The 22,432-nt window shown below is 33.8% G+C and overlaps 2 protein-coding genes across 3 annotated transcripts; both read right to left on the bottom strand.

Annotated features, from left to right (window-relative positions):
- Positions 1 to 297: 297 nt before the first annotated feature.
- LOC107472700 (V-type proton ATPase subunit E) lies at positions 298 to 3,138 on the bottom strand. The gene is made up of 6 exons (XM_016092207.3): positions 2,887 to 3,138; positions 2,711 to 2,811; positions 2,039 to 2,195; positions 1,508 to 1,704; positions 1,170 to 1,269; positions 298 to 546 (listed from the first exon to the last, which is right to left on the bottom strand). Exons 1-6 carry the CDS (start codon positions 2,986 to 2,988, stop codon positions 511 to 513), a joined length of 693 nt encoding a protein of 230 aa, XP_015947693.1. The 5' UTR covers positions 2,989 to 3,138; the 3' UTR covers positions 298 to 510.
- Positions 3,139 to 12,749: 9,611 nt separating this feature from the next.
- Positions 12,750 to 19,681, bottom strand: LOC107472702 (uncharacterized). Of its 2 annotated transcripts, XM_052257396.1 has the most exons (11): positions 19,445 to 19,681; positions 17,514 to 17,901; positions 16,560 to 16,766; positions 16,209 to 16,430; positions 15,549 to 15,615; positions 15,388 to 15,450; positions 14,612 to 14,703; positions 13,980 to 14,162; positions 13,746 to 13,882; positions 13,296 to 13,348; positions 12,750 to 13,169 (listed from the first exon to the last, which is right to left on the bottom strand). In XM_052257396.1, exons 1-11 carry the CDS (start codon positions 19,561 to 19,563, stop codon positions 13,126 to 13,128), a joined length of 1,575 nt encoding a protein of 524 aa, XP_052113356.1. In that variant the 5' UTR covers positions 19,564 to 19,681; the 3' UTR covers positions 12,750 to 13,125. The 2 variants fall into 2 exon arrangements, with proteins under 2 accessions (XP_052113356.1, XP_015947694.1); XM_016092208.3 differs by having other exon boundaries at positions 12,750 to 13,348.
- Between the last annotated feature and the right edge of the window lie 2,751 nt (positions 19,682 to 22,432).

A 22,432-nucleotide genomic window follows, 5' to 3' on the forward strand; every position in this document is an offset into this window, starting at 1 on the left:
GACGGAATTGAGCTCTTTTTTTTTTTGTGTTAGAAGGCACTTTGTCCTTCGAGGTAATATTCAGGACTGGTTGGGTGTTCACTACTTCACTCTTAATTTAAGTTCCCTTTTTATGCTTCAAGACAATTAAAAAAAAACTTTAATTTTAGTAAATCCAACATGAATAGACTGTATTTTTTTCTGCTATTCTTGCACCGGCTAGAGAAGATTTATATTTGAATCACAACGCTGACGGCAGTTTATTAGTTACGCATAACAAAGAACCTTAAATCTACAATGAGCTGCCGAGTCAAAACATCTATCCTCAAGGCAAAATCATTTTTCCAAGGCCGCATGTCCTCATCGAATACCATATGGGAACCCCTTAACTAACAAAAGAATGATGTTATTTAAATGAGAACAATAACAAGTTTGCAGCAGCAATGGCACGATAGATACTAAGGTCAAGGACAAGCTTTGTTCCACAAACATAAATATTTCAGGAGCAAGGAAACAAAACAAGCGAAGTCTTCAAGCAGCAACTTGTCCAAAGAGCAGCTTTCGGATCTGCAATAAGGAGCAAGAAATTTCACTAATTTAATGATTTTACATGGTTAAACCTAGGACTAACTCCCCATTTACTCCAATAACTTCACAACCAGTTCATCACTTCATCAAACATACGATATTTGAGGGCAGAGCCAAAACTATCCCAAGACCAGAATATCATATAAGAAGATTATATAATTAGCTTTTTAGAGAAGGACAACTTTATGATACTACCCTGCCATGTGCTACAATCAAAAGGCATAACTAGGAGTCACATACTTAAATTTAATGTGTAGAGAAAGAAAGGAATCATTATTTCTAAAATTTAGTGTCAATCTAAGAGTAAGTACAGAAGCTACTTCTTAGAAAGCTTTGTTTGAAGAGCTTAACCCTACAGTACCTCCCAGTTCCAAGCCTCATTCAATTTCCAGTAATTGACCTAGTTGTCCATCACTAGGTAATATTAACCTAACTTGTTTTATTTCAATGTCAAAGTTTCAAATTCCAATATCTTGAAAATAAACTAAATTTCTAGTTAAAGTAAATCGAAGTATTCACAATACAGATACTTCAGAGCAAAGCATTCAACAAAGGCAGCACAAGTCACAGAAAAAGAAAATTGCTATGCATCAAAAAATTACCTCAGGAAGCTTTTTACGGAACACCACATCCAGTCGTGCATCAAGTGTATTTTCACACACAATCTTTCCATCTCGGGAAGCCAATACAACCCCACCAGAGCTGAACATCAACATATACAATCAAGTTTACTGAAACTGATATCTTAATATGGAGCAGCAAAATTAGCTAATACAGTTTCAGGAAACACATTCTGTCAAGTACAATTCTATAAACTAAAAGCATGCCTGAATGTATTGTATCAGCTAATCAAGAGAAGGAACAGTATGGAAAAGAAGCGAGGGCCTGACTACCAGAGGAAGACAGTTATTTAGGGATTTAAAATTAAACCAAACATTACCAGTAAGGTTCATGATCGTTGTGATGGCTGGGTGCAGGTGGAAGATACACCTCGCGGTCAACAATGATCTCTGGTGGATGAACATTTGCTTTGTCAGCATACTCCTGTGCAGCTGAGTCCAATACATGCTCTACCGAGTGTACATCTTCTTTCCGACATCTCAGTAAGACAGAAGGTTCTTTCAGCCTTAGCAAACTCTGTCAACAATGCTTATGTTATGTTCGCCCTCCACAAACTTACAAATAAGGTAGTCAATGAAATAACATCTGAATGGAATAAGATAATGAACCTATGATGACACTGACAGACACCATAAAAGACCATGGTTGCTTTCATATGAGCAATTGACTATGATATAGATTTTATAAAATAATTAACATCAGTTTCTTGATGTCAAAATGTAATTGCAAAAACATATACATAGAATAATACCATCATTGGCTAAACAAATTTAATGTATAGAATTACTTATCAAAACTGCAAGATCAAACCACACTTAGTTTGATTTGCAATATTTGATTCTTAACTGACCTGAACAATGAGTTCTTTCAGAAGGTTTCTGTACACATGGTGATGATGGTTCACATTCAAAAGCTCCTTGGCCGCAGCTTCTTTCATGGAACCAACCACCTCATCTTGAGCTTGAAGAACTTTTATGCGAGAAGCATTCAACTGCATCGAGTACTCACTGCAACAAAAAATTATGCCATGAATCTTATACTGAGGAACTAGCACCATTTTGGAAGTCAAAATAAGATCAATACTGGAGGCAGACTAGCTTCACATCCCCAAATAAATTAATTAATTGTGCCTCCAAACTAAAACTCCGGATCTCACCCATTTCATTAGAATTTCTTATACATGATATGTTGGCAACAACATCATATTCAAGTAATTGTCACCGAAAACACACCACACCAAAAGTTAGAAAACAATTGAGCATCAAAACCAAGATCAATCAAAATCAAGCACAAAATGCAGGTAACAATTGTTATGGATTTCAGTGAACAGAACCACAAGGATGAAGAATCCACTAGACCATGACTATAAGCCTGGTGCAAAGATCATGACATACAAGGATCAAGAATAATGCAAATAGCCTTAATGTCCGAAGATCTAAAATTGAGTGCGAATCATGCCAATAGATGAAAAAATTCACAGGAATTTCTAGCGGTGTAAAAGGTGTATAGTATAGTGAGTTACATCTTCTTGCGAACTTCGACTTGCTTCTGTTTACGCTCGTACTCCTGCCTGATCTTCTTCTTCTCTGCTTCAACCAACTGCAGCTTCTCGATGTTGAATTCCTGCAAGGAAGAGAAGGCTTAGAAATTGCGATGCAGAGAAATAGTGAAAGTGATGAAATGGCAGTTAGCGGTTACTTCTTCAGCGGAGACGGAGATCTCGTTGGCTTTCTCCTCCGCTTCCTGGCGGATGAAGTTAACCATCTGCTGGATCTGCTTGGAGACATCTGCGTCGTTCATTTTCGCTGAGAGAGGAAGATCGATCGATCTCAACCTGATACTTCTTCGATGATTCACAATTTGATGCGTCCCACACCTCTGCTTATTTCTGAATTTTGATCAAGACAAATCAAACAGCGTGTACTCTACTCTCTCTCACGCCTATAAGTCTATAACGTTTTTTAGTTTTTACTGGCCTAAATGAATCTTTTCTCTTTGTTAATCAAGTATAATTCTAGAGTGAAAACAAACTTACATCCATAGTGAAATTAATAACCGAGATATTTAGATAATAGAGTGAATATTCAATTTAGTCCTGTTTATTCTAAATTAGGACAAAGTTATTTTTTTTTAAAAAATATATTTATATTGGTTTATGTTTCTTTTTAAAATGAGTTATTGTGATTTCTTCATCATATTTTCTGACTAAAATTGACGAAAAAAAATTATATGACAATTACCGTGATATGATATTTGTTTAGAGTGAAATGTTAAGTTAGATTAAAAGAATTAGACTGAACTCAATTTATTCCCTGCCTTTTTTAAAAACGACGTTGTTTTTAAATTAACAAGGAATCAAATGTGCTCTCACTCACATAACTCCCAAACCCCTACTCTTATTTACAGAATAATCAAATTCTTGTAATTTTCTTTGCGTGAAAGAACAAACAGTGGATGAAGTAGCTAGTGGTAGTGTTGACAAGGGTGCTAACTAGACGATGCTTTTAAGTGCGTAATTGATGGAGTCACTGACGTCGTAGAGTGGAGGTAGCTCTTGTCGCTATTCAGGTTAGTGACAAATTTTACGGTCTCAAAAATTAGCAATATTTAATCTCTACTCCTAAATTGTACGTTGGTGTTGGAGTGTTCAATGATGTTGATGTTGGAATATTCAATGATTGTGCTTTTAAAAAAAGTTTTCGTAAATGACATTTTAAGTTGTTTAATTAATTTGTTAAATAAATAATATTGCTTTTGAATGGTTTAGATCACTAGCACAATCAGATAAAATGTCATAAACTGAATTTTTATTAGTAGTTATTTGTAGATGGATGAGTTTAAAATAGTTCATATTTTTCATCATAGAGGATATTTTAAGAGGAATTCATAGCATAAATTGGATTATGTTAATGAAAAAGTGAAGAAATGACCATATTTAGATATTGATTTGGTGAACTTCTTTGATTTTGAAGCGTTACTGAAAAAGCTTGGTTACACAGATTACAAGACTATGTTTTAGTTTGATAGTATAGCATTGACTTAGAATTTGACTTATATGTAATGAGGGGTGACTCTGAGATAAATGACATGAGAAATAACAAAAGTAAAAATAAGGAGACAAATGAAATTTACATCTACTTCGATCATCCGGTTAGTATGACTGAAATTGTAGATGAGGAAAAGCAAGTTGAGAATGTTATTTTGAGTGACTTATCATCCACAAATGATGGGTATGAAACAACTGAGGACGAGTCCTACAAACCTCCTCCTCCGAGATATGATGATACAAATAGTAGTGAAGATAGTGAGGAGCAGAAGGAAGAAGAGGTTGAAGAAAAAGAAGAAAAAAATGGTATCGCCAAGGAAGAAAGCTACTCAGGGCCCAGATGGTGAGGTAAAGTCTGGCTCAAATAGTGAATTAATTAAGGGTGACCCACATATTATGGATAAGGCTGGACCAAGTAAGAGTGGTCCAAGTTATTCTCTGAAGACAGCCAAGAAAAGGGCTTAAAAAATATTCAGATTAGAGGAGGACACATATTCTTGGGATGGAACAAGTGGGTGAGAGGTGATAGAGGTAATGGACTTCAAGCAGGGGATGGTGAGGGATCTGAAAATGGTTTAACTGGAAATACAGTGGATTCAAATTCTAAAATAGTTAAAAAAGAGTTAGACTCTAATTATGACGAGTCTTATGAGTTTGAGAGTGAAGTATTTAACAGCCCAGTGTCAGATAATGATAAAGGCAAGACTGTATTTGATGCATTTAATGAAGAGACAGAGTATAGAGAGGTTGAGTTTAAAGTTGGACAAACATTCATTACAATAGAAAGTTTTAATAAAGGATTATTTTGTGTATGAAAGGAAGGATATAGTATATCTAAAGAATGAAAAGAAGATGGTAAGGACTGCATGTGCAGGAGAGGACTGTCCTTGGTTGATTCTGACATCTTGAACCAATGCAGGGGGTTCTTATCAGGTGAAGACTTTGGTGAATGAGTATAACTATACTAGCAATTTTGGTAGTAATCTAGCTGACAGGCAATAGATAACATCAAAGTTGGTCAAGAGGTTACTTACTTAGCCTGACTTAAAACCTAAGCAAGCTATAAAGTACATGATGAATATTACAACGTGCGCCTAACTGGTAAAAATAATAAGTAGGTCACTGAATGCTGCTAAAAAGATAGTTATAGACAATGAACAAGTTTAGTGTGAAAAAATTCGTGATTATCTGATGGAACTTCATAGGAGTAATCCTGAAAGTACAGCTTTGATGAATGTGATACCTCAGCCAGAGTCACTGTCATTGTTTGATAGATTACTATGGTGGACAACTATTATCTGCAGTGGGAAAAGATGCCAATAACCATTTTTTTGTTATTGCGTATGCTATAGTTCCTAACGAATGTAAAGATACATGGAAGTAGTTCTTGTCAATACTTTAGCAAGATCTAGGAGATTGCATTGAGTTAGGTCTGAATTTCTTCTCGGATCAACAAAAGGTAACCTCTAACTATTAATTTTGGTTTTAGAAAAACATATATCCTGCCTTGTTAAAATTTTTAATGTCATATACTCTTGTTTGTTTTTAATTTCGTATTTTCATGTAATCTGCTTGGTTACTTGTTGATGATTTGATACCTTGTACTCTGTTTGGTTACTTATTGTTGATTTTAATACCTTGTACTTTGCTTTGTTACTTGTCAATTTTTTAATTTTATATATTTTGATGGAGCTTGATGATTTTGGTATCATGTATCATGGTCTATTAATGTTTTTTTTTTAATAACCATTGATGAGTTTGATATCATATACTATTATATTCTACCATGTTAGTTTTTATTTTAAATCATTGATGAGTTTAATATCATATACTATTATACTATGCTATGTTAGTTTTTTTTTAAGTCATTAATGAGTTTGATATTATATACTATTATATTCTGCTATGTTAGTTTTTTTTTTTTAATGTCATGTATTTTGCTTAAATGGAACTACTGATATATTGTCTTGGGACTAATTTAGGGATTGACATTGGCTTTGAAAGATATTTTTTCAAGAGCTCATCACAGGAACTGTGTTCTACATATCTAGAAGAACTTCATCATGCACTTTAAAGATGAAGAGACAAAGCAATTGAAATACCACACACAATGAATTTAGTGCTACAATGGAGAAACTGAAACAAGTATGTGCTTCAGCATGGGAATATATGCAGAAATTTGAGTTAGCTATTTGGTGTAAGACGCATTTTAGTCATAGGATCAAAGTGGACAATATCACTAACAACATGTATGAAGTTTGGAATGCAAAGCATAGAATAGAGGAAAAAGCCAATTATGACGATGTGTGAAGAGTTGTGGTGCTACATAATGGGAAAGATGGAAATACATAAGAAGAAGTTAGAGACTTATATTGGACCTCTTGCTCCAGTACAACATAAGAAGTTGGATCAATTCATCAAACCTAAGAACCATAGATGAAGAGTTATTTAGGCTGGTGATTCACAAAGGATCTTTTTTTAGGTGCATTCCCAAAATCATAAGGTTGGTGTTAATATTCAGGAGAGAACATGCACATGCAATGTTTGACAATTGACCAATAAGTTTGATTTTATAATTATTGGTTTGTTGACTGGTAAGTTCGTTTTTATAATTATTGGTTTGTTATTAATTGTCTAATATCTGATTTTGATTAAATTGGACATTGTCAATAGGAATGCTTTGTAGACATGCAATTGCAGCATTGGCTAAAATGGGCTTTAAGGTTGATGACTTTGTCCATAAGTGGCTAGCCATAGATGCTATCAAATCAATATATTCATATTGCATTAAACCTGTCAATAGTTAAGAGTACTAGATATTTACTAATGCCCCAAGGTCACTACCTCTCATAATCAAGAGAGTTGTTCATAGACCCAAATTGAATAGAAGAGTTAACCCAGTTGAGAGAGAGATGAGCACAACCAAGACAAAGAAGACATTCATTGTTACCTGCTCTAAGTGTGACAAAAAAATATCATTACTACAAGACATGTATAAATGCACCACAAGATCTCAATTAGAAGTCTATGACTAAAAAGGAGAGAAGAGCACAGAAAAGGACAATAAATCAGAATTCATCAAACACTCCAGCAATAAACACTGATTAAGTACATCTGTCTACTACAATGTCTCTAGATTAGATATTGAATTGTCCAAAAAAAATGTTCAGGAATTTATATGTCCTAAATAGGTTTAGATATACTCTTAATTGTGCATTTTTTTAACTTTATTGAGTAGACATAAGAAGGTAGCAGCACCATCAATGTCAATGAAAATGTCACTAGAAGAGAGACAATATTAGATTTTGTGGTGAGTCCAATATATAAGAATATATATTATATTGTTTTGTTGCTTGCTTTCTGTAATACATTAATGTGTCATAGACCAAGGTAAGAAAAGCTAAGAAAAAATTGTCTAAAAAGTCTATGAGGGTTAAAGCAGTAGCCCAAATTTAGAGTGAAAAAATTCTACTGTTACAATCTGCACTACAAACTGAAAAGGTCATTTTTTATTTTTTTTAGAAAAAATAAAAACCTGTTTGATGATGTATATTATTACATATCAATTTCATAGAAATGTTTGGTTAATTAATTTAATAAATTTATAACAGATTGTAGGAAAAAACTCCAATAGCAATCCTAGATCATTTAGAGAGAAATACCAGATTGTTAGGTCTACAACTCCATGTATTGTACCCCTACCCGTATCAGGACTAGGGCCAACCTTATGGTTCAAATCTCAACCTTCACAAGGTCTAAACTTGATGCCTCACAACTCACAAAATTAATGCACTGGTCTAGTAGCTAGTATGACAACTCCAAGAAACACAAATGATGCAATTTCTATAGAGACGATGGCTGCTACAACTTTAACTACTGCATCAAAACTTCTGAAATTTATACCAACACCTGACTTTAGGCTTCCAGGACTTAAGCCTCTTAAACAACATTGATAATGTTAATAGGGTTATACAAATGTGAACTGTTGTTGTCCTTGCTATGCTATCTGAACTATAAACAGATGAATTGCTTGTTAAGTATCAATATGAATATAATATATGAACTTCTATACTTTATATAAAATTAGTTGAATCCATGTTGCATGTATAAATATTTGTTGCACGAATTTGGATTAAGTTCAGGGAAATACCTTTGAATAATGATAACAGTAATTCATCTTCATTTAATTTCAAGAGTGTTTAAATACATGATTTCATCTTGTGACACAAAACCAAAATTATTCATCAAATTTCCTATAAAGTTGTCCTGAACAAGCAGGCAACCACAATCTCACTAAAAAATGCAAAAATACAACAATCTAAACCCAAGCATTTACTTTCACGCATTTTTTATCTACTCTTCTCCAATTGATTTTCTAATCCAATCAACCTATCCTCTAGTTTTTTCACTTTATCATCCACTGCATCACTTAGGCCTTCAAATTGATTTTGCTTCTGCGATAATATCCCCTTTGAGATTGTCTTCACATCATACTCATTAAACGAAGAAACATAATCATCTAGCCATGCAAAAAAATGAGCAATGAGCTTTTGCAGTTTATAATTTGAATTAATTTTGTGAGACTAATAGTAAATATAGAATTGAACCAACTAAAACATTAATACCATGAACATACCTCGAAGTAAGGTAAACGAAAGAATAACCTATCTTATTTTCGGTCTCAGACATGAATAGAATAACATGAGACCCGCAATAGTACTTTGGCGAGACCCATCTCTTCTTCCTTTGAGCTCAAACACTCTCACTAAAGTTTATGCTGCAATTTGAATTATCACCTCCAATTTGCAAGTTCGAGGATGAGCAATGTACTCCACTCCCAATCATGGTACCCTAGGATTTGTCTCTTGTTGTATCGAATACGAGTGAGTGTGGAGAGGTTAGGAATGTAGAGGACCATCCAAATTAGGTTTTATTTCTTCTTTAACAAAAAAAATGTTGTTTTTGAAGGAGGCATGGGGACAAATCGATCCCTATTTATTTTTCTTAATCCAACTTGGCACTTCACTCTAAACAAACGTCCACATCAGCATCAGTAACTACCACATAAGATTTTTTCGTCAACTTTGGTTAGGGGATACGGAGGAGGGGTCGCGATGACTCATTTTAGGGAGGGACAGGAACCGGTGTGGGTGTGTTTTTTAGACAAGGGTCGCCTTGTCCTAATTTGGAATGGACAGGGACCGAGTTGGGTGTTCACTCTGATAATTTAGTTAAATATGTCAAATTGTCTAACCATTATCAGCTATTAATAGGGGTGGCAATGGGGCAGGTAGAGATAGGTTTTTGCTTTATCCGATGCCATCCCACCCTACAATAACCCGGATAGAACTCTCCTACTCGCGGGTAGTAAAAAATTGAACTCTAAATCGTTTTCGTGGGTACCTATCCCTATAATTATTAAAATCCAATAAATAAAATTAAATCTCAAAATTTATATATATCAGAGCAAGTATTACCTAAATCCGATCCCATTCCTCCCCACTCAAGACTCGCCCTGCTAAAAACCTGCTCCACACTGGGACAGGTGAATCCGAATAGATAGGGAGGAGTGGATACCCCGAGTTCGGATAATGTTGCCATCCTTAGCTATCAACTTCATGTACATTTTCACCTAATTCTAGTGTTCATGACAAAATATGAAAAGCAATCGGCAAATGTAAAAGTTAGGAATAAGGATTGAAATATTTGTTGCATAGTAGGATAAATTAAATATAAACAAATTTAACCACTAAATTAGTTAGTGGTATAAATTATATGTTAAAATATAAAATATAAAAATTTAAATAATATATATTTATACATAATAATTGATTAGATAACTATTTTTTTAAGGCAAAATGCACATTTAAGCCAATTGGAGACACAAATTTCACAATTCAGCCAAAAAGACAAACAAGACGTGAATCAACCAAAGCATGTCTATATGTAATTCGAATCAGAGCAGCTCGAAATATAAAAGAGAGTAATTTGAATCAGAGCTATTCAAATTATAGGGAGGGTAATTCGAAGCTGACCAATTCAAATTATGAATGCATGATTTCGTACGTAGTTCGAAAAGAGCTGATTCAAATTATTCATAGAGTAGTTCGAATCACCCTAACTCGAATTATATAGGGAGCAAATCATTAGGTAATTCGAATCAAGCTGATTCGAATTACTATGGGTATAATTCGAAATAGGCTGTTTCGAATTATGAAGGGCCAGACGTGTATAAGTATGGTGTGAACGTGAATTTCTCTCATTAGAGTGACAAAATGGCTAGTGAAGAGAGTTTTGTAGTGTTGGTACATTACAGAAGGTCAATTAAGAGAAAAATACGATTTGGTGTGAAGTTCACTAATAAGGATCTTCTGAGTATTTTTATGAGACCTACGACGAGATTTGATGAGTTCGTGAATTCTATAATACAGAAACTTGGGCTGCAAGGCATGAAACGGGTTTAGAAGTTATTCTATCGCATTCCGATCTTAGTGCTGTGAGATGATGTGAAGTACGATTGTTTCATCATAGGAAGTGATGAGGATTTGCAGGTCCTCTTCCATTGTCATTGGCAGTTTTCCGAGGTCAAGACACCCGAGTTGTTGGCAAAGTTGGTTGATGTGGTATCTAGCTCAGGGGGTTCAAATCGAAATACCCACACTATATGCACGGTAGTTGGTTCTAGCTCGAGACCTATTGATGCGTCTTCGTCTGTGCCTGTGAATGCACCTCGAGACAAGCCTGTCGCCTCCCCGTCGTTCGCTATTGATCTCAACTGCAGTGGTGACGGAGAGGTTGGTATCGTGGATAGGGTGCCAACTTCTTTACAGTGTGGAGCACCGCCTGGTATGGGTGATGCATTGCTGGATGATGATGACGATGATGATGTGGAGTCGGACCTCATTGCTGATGACAGTGGCGATGACATTGCAGGCTTGCAGCGAGTAATCCAGCTGGGGTTGACAGTGGTTCTAGCTCTGGGACACAGCAGTACCCTCCGCACTTTTCATCTTTAGACTTGGATGTCATGAGACAGGAGGGGGTTCCTGGAGAACCCACCGAATTTGGTGCTAGAAATGCCCAGGGGACTGGGGGTCTTACAGAGTTTCAGGTTGGTCAATAGTTTCAGGATAAAGAGGAGGATGTGTTAAGCGTGAAGACATATAGCATCCGACACGGGGTACAGTACAAAGTGGTGGAGTCTAATTATCGCCGGTACGTAGGGAAGTGTTCTAAGTTTGGGAATGGGTATACATGGTTGATTAGGCTAAGTCTCCGGCATCACAAGGGTATTTGGGAGGTAAAACGGTACAACGGACCTCATACCTGTCTCGCGACGTCGATCTCGAGTGACCACAGGAGTCTTGATTATCATGTGATCTCGGCCTTCATCATGCCAATGGTTAGAACTGATGCATCCGTCTGTATCAAGGTACTGCTAAATGCGACGGAGGCACACTTTGGGTTTGGCCGACTTATAGGAGGATCTGATTGGTAAAGCAGAAGGCCGTCGCCCATATTTACGGTGATTGGGATGAGTCATACAACGAGCTGCCGCGGTGGGTCATAGGAGTTCAGATGACGATGCCTGGCAAAACCACTAACAAAAACTGCTAACAAAACCACTTACAAAACCGCTAACATCATTCACTAACAAAACCACTAATATCATTCACTAACAAAACCAATACCAAAACCAATGACAAAACCACTAATATCATTCACTACCAAAATCACTAATAGAACCCCTAAAATCATTCACTAACAATGCCACTAACATCATTCACTATCAAAACCAATAACAAAAAACATATAAAAAAATTTTAATTTATTCGCTCCTATTTTAAAAGAACAGGTTCGCACTAACCTCTTCGTCGATGACACCAGCTATATGGGCTACTCCATCCAAACGATAAAGTCTGTCCGGATTATCCTCCATCGGCTAAATATTCTGCTCAAGCCTTTGTTGGAGTCATTTTGGGTCGTTTTCTCTGGAATTTGATGGGATATGGATTTAGAAAAGTGGTTCGAATGAGGTTAGTTCGAACTACTTATATAGGCAAAATAGGGAGTAATTCGAAACAGCCTATTTCAAATTACTATAGGCACGAAAACTAGAGTAATTCGAACATAGCCCATTCGAATTAGTGTGACTTTATGTGTGTGTAATTCGAATCACCTTGATTCGAATTAGTGCTTGAGTGTGTGTGTAATTCGAATCAGTATGATTCGAATTACTATGAATATGTAATTCGAATTGCACTAATTCGAATTATATAGAAATGTCCTTTTGGTAAAACCTTGTAACGTATTTTTAACTAATAAATCATTGCACACATAAAAAAGAAATATTAAGTCGTCAACAAAATTTATTGTTTTTGACATTTACTTAACCATCAACTTAATTCCTTTAATCTAATTTCTTTAATTTTATAATCCAACAACATACTTTATCATATACTTTTAAATATACTTTTAAATATTGATAAGCTAACTAATAGCCAAAAATAATAAATTATAATAATCCTTATCATTCTTCGTCATAAAGTGTGATTCGAACCTCCCAACTTGTTTATTATCATAAATACTATGCTACAAGAAATGATAGTTCCTAGGGACAGCCCTATCAAACTTCTTGACTTTCTTGTTCACATGCTGGCCATTTAACGACAACGAATTGCAACACAAATCAAGTGTTTGCTTGTAAAAACTCAAAAGCACAACATAATTTGTTTCATGCTCAAAAACTGTTTCAACACCAATATTGTACTCAAGTTCTAGGAAATCGCACGGCCAAACAAGAATAGAGATTCACTTTTGATTTCTACTATACAAAGAAACAGTATACACTAAGCTGTTGAAGTGAAGCTTTCGCTTATCTTCACAAGAGTCTACAACTCCAGATTTGTTTGTGTTTTGTCAGCAAGATCATCCTCTGAGAAGACAAAATACTTAGTTGCACCGAAAATTCCGGCGAGTTGCAGAATTACATTCTGATAGGAATAATTCGGTGGCAGGACAGGCGTTGGAAGAGAAGGGACGCATGAAGGAAGGAACTCACTTTTGTCTTGAGCTGGAGCGTACAAGGTCAATACTGCCTCACAAAACATGAATCTGTACCAAATCAGAGATGAAAAGGTTGGCTTGATTAGTCAATCAAAGCAAACATGAGCTTGTCAAGAGAAGCAAAAGAAAGTATGTTCCATAATATCTGGGTAACATTCTTAGTATTTCACAAAGGAATATGTTTCAGATATATTGAACGTAACTGTATATTTGAATTATCTCCTGTTTAAAGGCTAACATCCTCGGTTTATTCTAATTATATTTAGCATATGATTTGTTTTGACCCTGATACTTTTTTGTCCTCCTTTTTTTGTTTCCTATAGTTAGGGAATGTTATTGTCTTATGTATTTATAAATTCAGCCTGAGGATTTATACTTCTCAAGCATTTCAGAAGAACCTTACTCAAGTTGGGGACAGGAACATTAATGAAGAGAGAAGCTTTACCTTAAAAGAATTCTCCTTATAAAGGGATCACCTAAAACCTGTCCCCATACAGGATTGAGTGTGTCCGTGGTTGCCAACACAGCTCCCCAGTTGTTTAATGAAGAAGAGAGCAGCATTTCAGCTTTGTTATATTTGTCCTGAAATTAAATTTAAGTTGATGAGGGACCAAGTATAGAAATTTCTGGATCCCAGAAAATAAAAGATGTTTAAGGAAAACAGTTGCTTAGAACGGACCAAATCAATATCAGTGCCTGAAAATCCTAGCAGCAGACAGAAAGCTTGCAGGGGAGCAGTAAGAAACATGGTGAACATACTACCATTTGAAATATGAGAGGAAGAATCAGATGCAATTGGAGGTGAACAGCTTGGAGAAAGGAGCATAGCAATGGATTCTCCCTTTTCGGCTCCGGATATAACCTGCACATTATCAATTGCCTGCTTTTTTTAAATGCTCTAAAGTAATCAGTAAGGCCAAAGAATTTAAAGACGGAAAATACTAGTTGTGATTACGTCAATAATTCCAACACTATTTTCCATTATGCAAAATGTTGAAATAAAATCTAGCTCAAAATAGATAGATTTTATGTATGTACGACCCTTTGGGAGGTCGAATCATTCTAATTCAATCTTGGCTGCCCAGCATACTTAAATTTCCAAGAAAAATGGATACAATAGTTAACATTTACGCTCAATATTTTCATTAACAAGTATGCTATTGCAGCAACATTACTTCCCTCCAAATTATTAGCTCAATCGGAAAAGCAAGCATTTATAAAATACTATAGACAATGGCAATAAATCCAAGAAACATTATTATTTAAAAATAAAATAAAATTGTGATATAAAAAAAAAAAAGGCAGGCTTGCCTTAAATGCTTTGCTGTTATCATTATCGATGACCAGAAGAAGTGGTCTTCTTGTAAATGGTAGAAAGTCAGATGGGTATACACAGTTTGGTCCTGAAAAGGGATGATCAAGTTGAAGTAATCTGGAGTTCCAACAGAACTATGTCTAATGTAACCATTCTATCATCATTATATAAATTGATGAGCAAGAGAGAATCATTAACATATTACGAGTGCTTTTCAATATATACCTATGACCATAATAAATGTTAAATCTTCATCTTGCTTGGACCTATTTCAGAAAATATGACAGTGAGAATGACTTAAAACAATTTACAGAAGGTACTAATTGTAGACAAGTTAGAGATAATACACTGCACAGTTCAAATTGCAAAGGTTCATGATGATCCACTACCCATGAACAACCTTAAAGGTCATGTTACTATTCATTATTCTCTTTCCTTATTAGCAGCAGCATCACATTCTAGTGTTCTCCATTATTATTATATTTTTGTGCTGTTTTCCAGACAGTTAAATATTATTCTACTAAAATATCCATTAAAATAAGTTCATTTAATGGATTTTGGTCCAGTGTAAGAATTAAATATAAGGGCTTTTCTTCACACAATAGCATCTGATGTAGCTGACAACTCCACCCACTAAGAAAAAGGATTATCAGGTGAGAGGATGGACAATGAGCACTGTCAATTGAAAGGGCTATGAACCCATTAAAGGAGCTGTGGAAAGTGCAGAAAATAATATGCAGCAAGCAATACAAGATTGAAAGAAAAAGTGTACCTCCATCTCCGCGGGGACCAAGGGGTATACAACCAGATTCATTCTTTGCAGCAGTGCAAGATCCTGCATTTGATGTAGAAAATAGAGTTCACATTCCTCTCAATCAATTCAACTAATACAGTTTACATGGATATATTACTAGTTTATAGAGGATAACTAACCTGAAGCCGACAAGTATACAAGGAGAATACCATCAGAAGGAAGCTCCTCACAAATTGTGGCAAGAACCTAACCATTGAAAGGAAAAACGATAATGAAATAAATACTCACTATAACTTTGAACTGATAATTAAGAACCGTTTTTTCTTCAAGTTGGAGTGAAGTCAAAAACACATTTTACATAGAATGGACGGTCCAATTCGAAGCTTTTTAAAATATCCTCTCTCTCTCTCTCTCTCTTTCATTTGAGTGGTCATTGTTAAGTAAAAAACAGCGTCCCACTGCCCATTGCAAAAGACAAACATCCAGTGGTGGTTCTGGGGAGAATAGATATAGGCAGTGTTAACCCAACAAGGGGAAAGGCTATTCCTAGGATTTGAACCTATAACCTATAGGTCACAAGACATCAATCTTATCATTGAGGCTTACTCTGTAGAAGTATCATTAGGTAACACAGTGAAATAGTAGACATGAGATGGCTTCATGAATTTCACATATGCTTTGCTTAGGAATCCCAAGAAAGAAATCACCATAAAATCAATTAAATCCCATAAACTTTAGCATGAAATCAAACCCAATTTGATCCAACGATTAGTGGATAATGGGCTCTTGGAAAACTATTTAAAGGAAAGAAAAAGTAAAATATATTGTTTCATACTTACAGCTACAAAATGGGTTAATGATGGACGGTATAACACAGCTTTCCGTGGATTTGCAGGTAAGGTAGGATCAGCAATTTCTTGGGAGTAACTAATACGACTAGCCCCGGTGGCTCCATTCTGACCAAGTTTTGAACCAGTAGACTGGTAAAATGAGCCACTAGGTTCCCACTCCAGGCATTGAAGCATCCGAAAAGTGTCAAGAGTAATATCTGAAAACTTAACCTGTTCGGAAATAACATTTATATAAATAATGAAATATTATTCTATGATAGCAAACATCCTTTTAGCAGTAATACCTAAATTGGTTATATGAATTTTGAGGTAAGAAGCAAAAGTAATCCTGGTACTTACCTCATTTTGATGGGAACTACTTAAGACAGCATCTCTTAATTTTAAACTTCGTTTTGTGATAGCTGCAGCAACATGTGGTAAAGTATCTGGATGAGGGTCCAAAACTAGACTGTATCTCAAGGGTCTGATATTGATAAAAGCTGTGTCAGCTTTTAAAAATTTGACTATTTCTTGAAGCACCAGCTTCCATTCTTTAAAGTCACTTTCCTGTAGTCAAAGTATATGAAGGTCATTTCCAAAAATGATATTCTATCATCACATATTCTGGACAGCACCATGTCATGCCTCGATACAAAACCCTACTTTGTTGTCTATCAGCTTCATTATACTAAAAATGCAGAATACATCAGAAATTCATCAATATTAGATATGTAAGCCTTTAATGAATTACTTATGCTTCAAGAATAGTTGAATTCATATCAATGCATGTTTGATCAAGACGTTACAGTTTTAATCCTTAACAGTCCCATCCTTCAAAATTAAATTGAATTTCTGCACAAGATCAAATTGACCTGTTCATTATCCACTTTTACGCCCAAATCAGTGTTTCTTCAGGGGAAAGTCCAAATTAATCTCTCAATAGCTGTGCTGGTCCTTGAAACTTGGAACAACATAATTTACACTCATGCACTCACTCTCCCCTTCTCTTCCTCTCACTTTGTCTCATGCGCACGCACACTGCGGATAGTTTTCATGAACAATCAACCCCTTCACACACAATTACCAAAACATGAATGGCTAAACACAATTTTTAAATTTGGTACCTTTTTATCATAGTCAATTATGGCATGTAGATTATGTTTTAAGTGAACTGTCAATTGTCAAAAATGTAAAGATGTATCATTTATATTCTAGACAGCAACAATTTTGTTTTTTGGAGATGCTTAACATTATCAACAAATCAGAAATTCAAAATGCTACAAGAAAATGCGACAAAAATTAGCATATATAAACCTGGAATGTCCTCTTGCATTCATCTACTAATACTTTAAGCTGATTAACCAATTGCTGCACCATTTCCCTTCGGTTTAAGACCAAACACACCATCAGGAACCGTGCAAGAAACCTTAATTGTTTGTTTGCAATATTCACATCTTGAAACAGCCCCTCCTTAAAATACTCCCTCGTCAATATGGCTTCATAGAATATGTATGACTCTGATAGATAATTCGCCTCACTTGTGCGCATATACTGCCCAAAATATAGCTGTCCAATGCGAGATGCAATGTCACCAATCTCCCATCTTTTTAGCCCTGCTTCTACCAGCTTCTGCCGGTTCTCCTGTTGAAACTTCCACAATTGTGTGTACACCTTGAACACCTTATAAAAGTATGTATCATGCCTACAACAAAGTTAATTCACAGAAATTTCGCTTTCATAGATCAACCAATACCAATAATAACTGACCTGTCAATATTTAATTCTTTGCAGGAAAACTTACTAAAGTTATTAATCTACACCATTGTCATTTAGCAATGTAATAATCAAAGCAGCAAAATATTAACTACCCAAATAGATTGTCTCAAACTTCACTAAATCCAAGTTTTATTCTCTAATGAGTCAAAATAGTTCTTCCTTGTCGAGCAAAATTAATGCCATTCTGATTTTTAACCATTAAACTAGAGTAAAATATTAATAATCATTGCTTTATATGCCAAAAAACTAAATAAATTAATAAACTACACCAATATCAACTCCCAAAACTAATCTAAATAAAAGAATCCTTGCAGCAGTGCTGTGCAAAATACACCCTATAATATGCTAAATGTAAGGCTTAGATCACAGATGGGTCAATCTCCTTACTTTATACCATTAACCTGAATCTTTGACAATAATGCGTACACCTTCAACACCTTATAAAAGAATGTATCATATCTCAAACGAGGCTATAAGAAGGATTTGTCTAATAAAGGTGAACCCATAAGTATCCTTTCAATATTGCTTTGCATACTGCAAACTAGAATACTAGATAGTCCCTTTTAAAGTCACTTCCTAACATGGTTTAGCTTTAGCCATTCTACTCCATACACCATACTACTCCCTCCAATTTTACTCTTCCAAACTTAGAAGTCCCTTACCTTCAATGATTAATCTTCACATCATTCCTCTTCATCAGAACATTAAAAGTAACCGAATGTCCATCATCATTTGTTAGTATAAGCCAAAAAAATAAACAACAAAGACTTATCTCATTAGGTGAGATCAACTACATGAATCAAATGATGTTATTGTATCCTATCATTTATTAATTATTATGTTTGCATGTTTGCAATAAAGTCATTTATACTTAATCTCTCTTGACCACCTCATTCAGAGACTTTTTAGGTCTTCTTTTTCCCCTCAAACCACTTGTTTATCTTCTATTTGATCAACCCTCCTGATCGGATGCTTCGTCGTCTTTTCCCCACAGCTCCAAACCACCTAAGACAAGATTCCACCATCTTCTCAACAATAGGCGCCACTCCAACTTTCTCTATCATGTCCTCGTTCCTTATTCTATTCAATTGCTTATGACAACTCATCCATGCATACTCGTTTCAACCACACTAACCTTATGTTTGTTTCACCCTTTGCCACCCAACACTCAGTTTTACTGAACATTTTTCTGTTAAACCAAATGATAAACCACAGAACAACCTACACAATACTTATTCTCCTAAATTACACAAAATTGAAAGCCCTATTCTCAAATGAATCAGCAAAGAATTCTTCACTATGACACAACAATTAAACCAATTGATAATTGTCATTCACTGTGCACCACAAGACTTAAAATTAACCAACAAACTTACAAACTTATTTCAATTCACGAATTCCCTAATTTTTGGGGGAACCAACAAAACAAAAAATTTATTGAAAAAGGAAAAAGGGAGGAAGAAGGGAACCTAGAGCGCTGGTAATAAGGCAAGTCTCTGATGTTGGAGAACTTCTTGTCGGCTTTATCAGCGAGAGTCCAGAAAACCTCGCTCACTGGTATGTTGCTGTTCTGCTGTTGCTGCGACATCTTCTTCTTCCACCTTCACAAGCTCACTCAACGACGTCGGTTTAGTGACACCCAACAATGCTCAAGAAAAAATGAGCTGATTGCTGAGAACAGGGGAAGAGGGATCTACCACCTTTTCTAAACATTTTCTGGCTTTAAAAGATTTTATTGTTATTTTTTAAAAAATTAATATGTGCCAAGTATAAATTTTTATAGCAATGCTGGGAGACAGCAATATTTGGAATTGGTAGCCATTAACTAGTTATCAATGATAATTTGAAATGGCTCATATTTTTCTGCTGGTTATATGCTGGCCAAAATGCAATAAAATTGCTGTCCCTAGACTTTTCCAAATTTTTAAATACTTATTTAAAAAGTCACCAAAAAAATACTTATTTAAAAAAATAAATAAATATTTGACCTTTTGTATAAGTATATATATATTTTTTAGTGTAAAGATATCGAATAGAATTATTAATTTAATTTAAAGAGATAAAAAATTAAATTTATTATTATTCAAAAAAATTTATTATATATTAAATAATGTGTTCATTAGTTATTATTTTATTATAAAAATTATCTAAATCATAATACGAATAGTATATTATATGGTTATTATTATTAATGTATTAATCGTATTTTAATATTTATTATTTATATATTTAAAAATTATATTTGAGAATTATTTATTTAGTTTCATAATAAATAATATCTTTAAAGAGTAAAGCAATGTTTGGAGTAAGTCCTATTTGTGTCCCTAAGGTTTAAATCGTCCTATTTGTATACATAACGTTTATAAAAGTGATTCAATGTTATCTTACTATCAATTGACAATTATACTAACAAATCAGCTTATATTTTTCAATTATTCTCACTTGAATGTATTCATTCTCAATTAGGTCTCATTTAGATGTATTCAATTTTAATATTATACCCACTATTTGTATTTAGATTCAATTATGTCCTTAGAAAAGTGAATTATGTAAATGTTGTAGGAATTAGTTTCAACTTTTGATGAGCTATTTTCGGAGTGGATTATCGATTCTATCCAGACATTTATATTCTAACTTCAAGAAGAGATTTTTAAAACTCAAACTAAAGCGTTCATGATGTGTAATTAATAGCAGGATAATATTGAATCACTTTTACAAACGTTACGCATACAAATAGGACGATTTAAACATTAGGGACACAAATATAATCTACCCTAAACGTTGGGGACAAAAGTGATACTTTACTCTATCTTTAAATTTGAATAATTTATTAATTAGTTTGTACTTATCATACTATATATTCAATAAATAAAAAATATTAATATAATGAATAAAAAATAATTTGAAAAAGATATTGTTTAAAGAATAGGAACAAATAAACAGCAAACCAATTTAACTCTAGAGACAATTAAATTTTTGTTTATTTTTAAACCTGATACGTCAATATTTTTTGTTCAAAATTGACGGAAAAATATCCACAAAAATTATGTTATATCAAAAAAATAAAAAAAAGGATCGAAGTAAATCATTTTTATTTTAAAAAATCGCGTTGTTATTCTAAAAAATGAATAGAAATTAAATTAATAGTTCACTAATATTTAAAAAATTTGCTAAAAGAAGTGAGATAAATGTCAACTTGAAAACTAGACAGGAACAATGCAGTAACACCATAACTTAAGAGAGATGAATAAATAAAAATTTAACTACAGTTTAATTTTATGTGAAGTTGATAGTTAATAATTATTAAATGATTTGACAAATTTAACTAAATTTTCGTCTAAGAACTCTCATCTATTAACTTTACATGAAATTTATGAAGTATGGATACTTCGCTGAGTTGTTGTGTTTGCATGTCGGACACATTTTGGACACCACACTCACCGACACTTGTCCGACATATTTTGGACACGACACTCACCGACACTCGTCTGACATGTATGTCTGTTGTGTCCAAACCATGTCTTAATAAAAAATAAAAAAATTTTCACCAGACACGCTTGGACATACTTAAATACCGTCATGTATGCTTGTTCAATCTTATTCTTAACATATATTATTAAAATAAATTTAGATATAGTATAAATTATTATTTATTAAAATAAAAAATATTTTAAATACTTGATATAATTAAAATAAGACATTAAAAATGATTACAAAAATTAATTTATATTTTAATATCAATAAAATATCAAAATATCATTACGATTTATCTAAAAAATACTATACGTGTCTCTATGTCTTAATATAAGATTTTAAAATTCACGTGTCGACCTGTCTCATATCGTATCGTATCCCGTGTCTGTGTCAGTGTCTATGCATCATAGCATGAAATTAATTGCACCTAAATTTTTACTATTTAATATATATATATATATAGACAATGAAAATAAAAGTATATTATTATTAATTTTTTTTAAATACATTAATAATTTAATATGAAAAGGCAAGAGGCGTTATTAATTGTAAATGCAGTGAGATATGGATCATTATAAGTTCCGGCATTAATTCCCCCTTCAAAGTTCTTCCTTGCTTGAAACTTGAAGCTCAAGCTTTTTTTACTGCAATACCCTAAGACATTTTCATTTAAAGCAAAATGCTATAAAGTTTTAGAACATATCAAATATTTTTAAAATTTATATCCTACACTAAAACTTATATAAATAAAAAATTTTAATTAAAATAAAGGCTTCAATATTTTTATCCCGTACCTTTCACCCAACTAAAATTATTTAGAGTATCAATCCTCATAAAATCTAACAAAAGTTAATTTAGAACAACATACACTTCAGCTCACAAAAATATTTTAGTAAAATTATCATGGTACAATAAATTTTTGATATCTTAGACAATTTTTAATATTATTACATAAATATTTTAATAAAATTATTATTTTATAA

The sequence above is a fragment of the Arachis duranensis genome, chromosome 2 (genome assembly GCF_000817695.3).
Source record: "Arachis duranensis cultivar V14167 chromosome 2, aradu.V14167.gnm2.J7QH, whole genome shotgun sequence".
NCBI lineage: Eukaryota > Viridiplantae > Streptophyta > Magnoliopsida > Fabales > Fabaceae > Arachis > Arachis duranensis.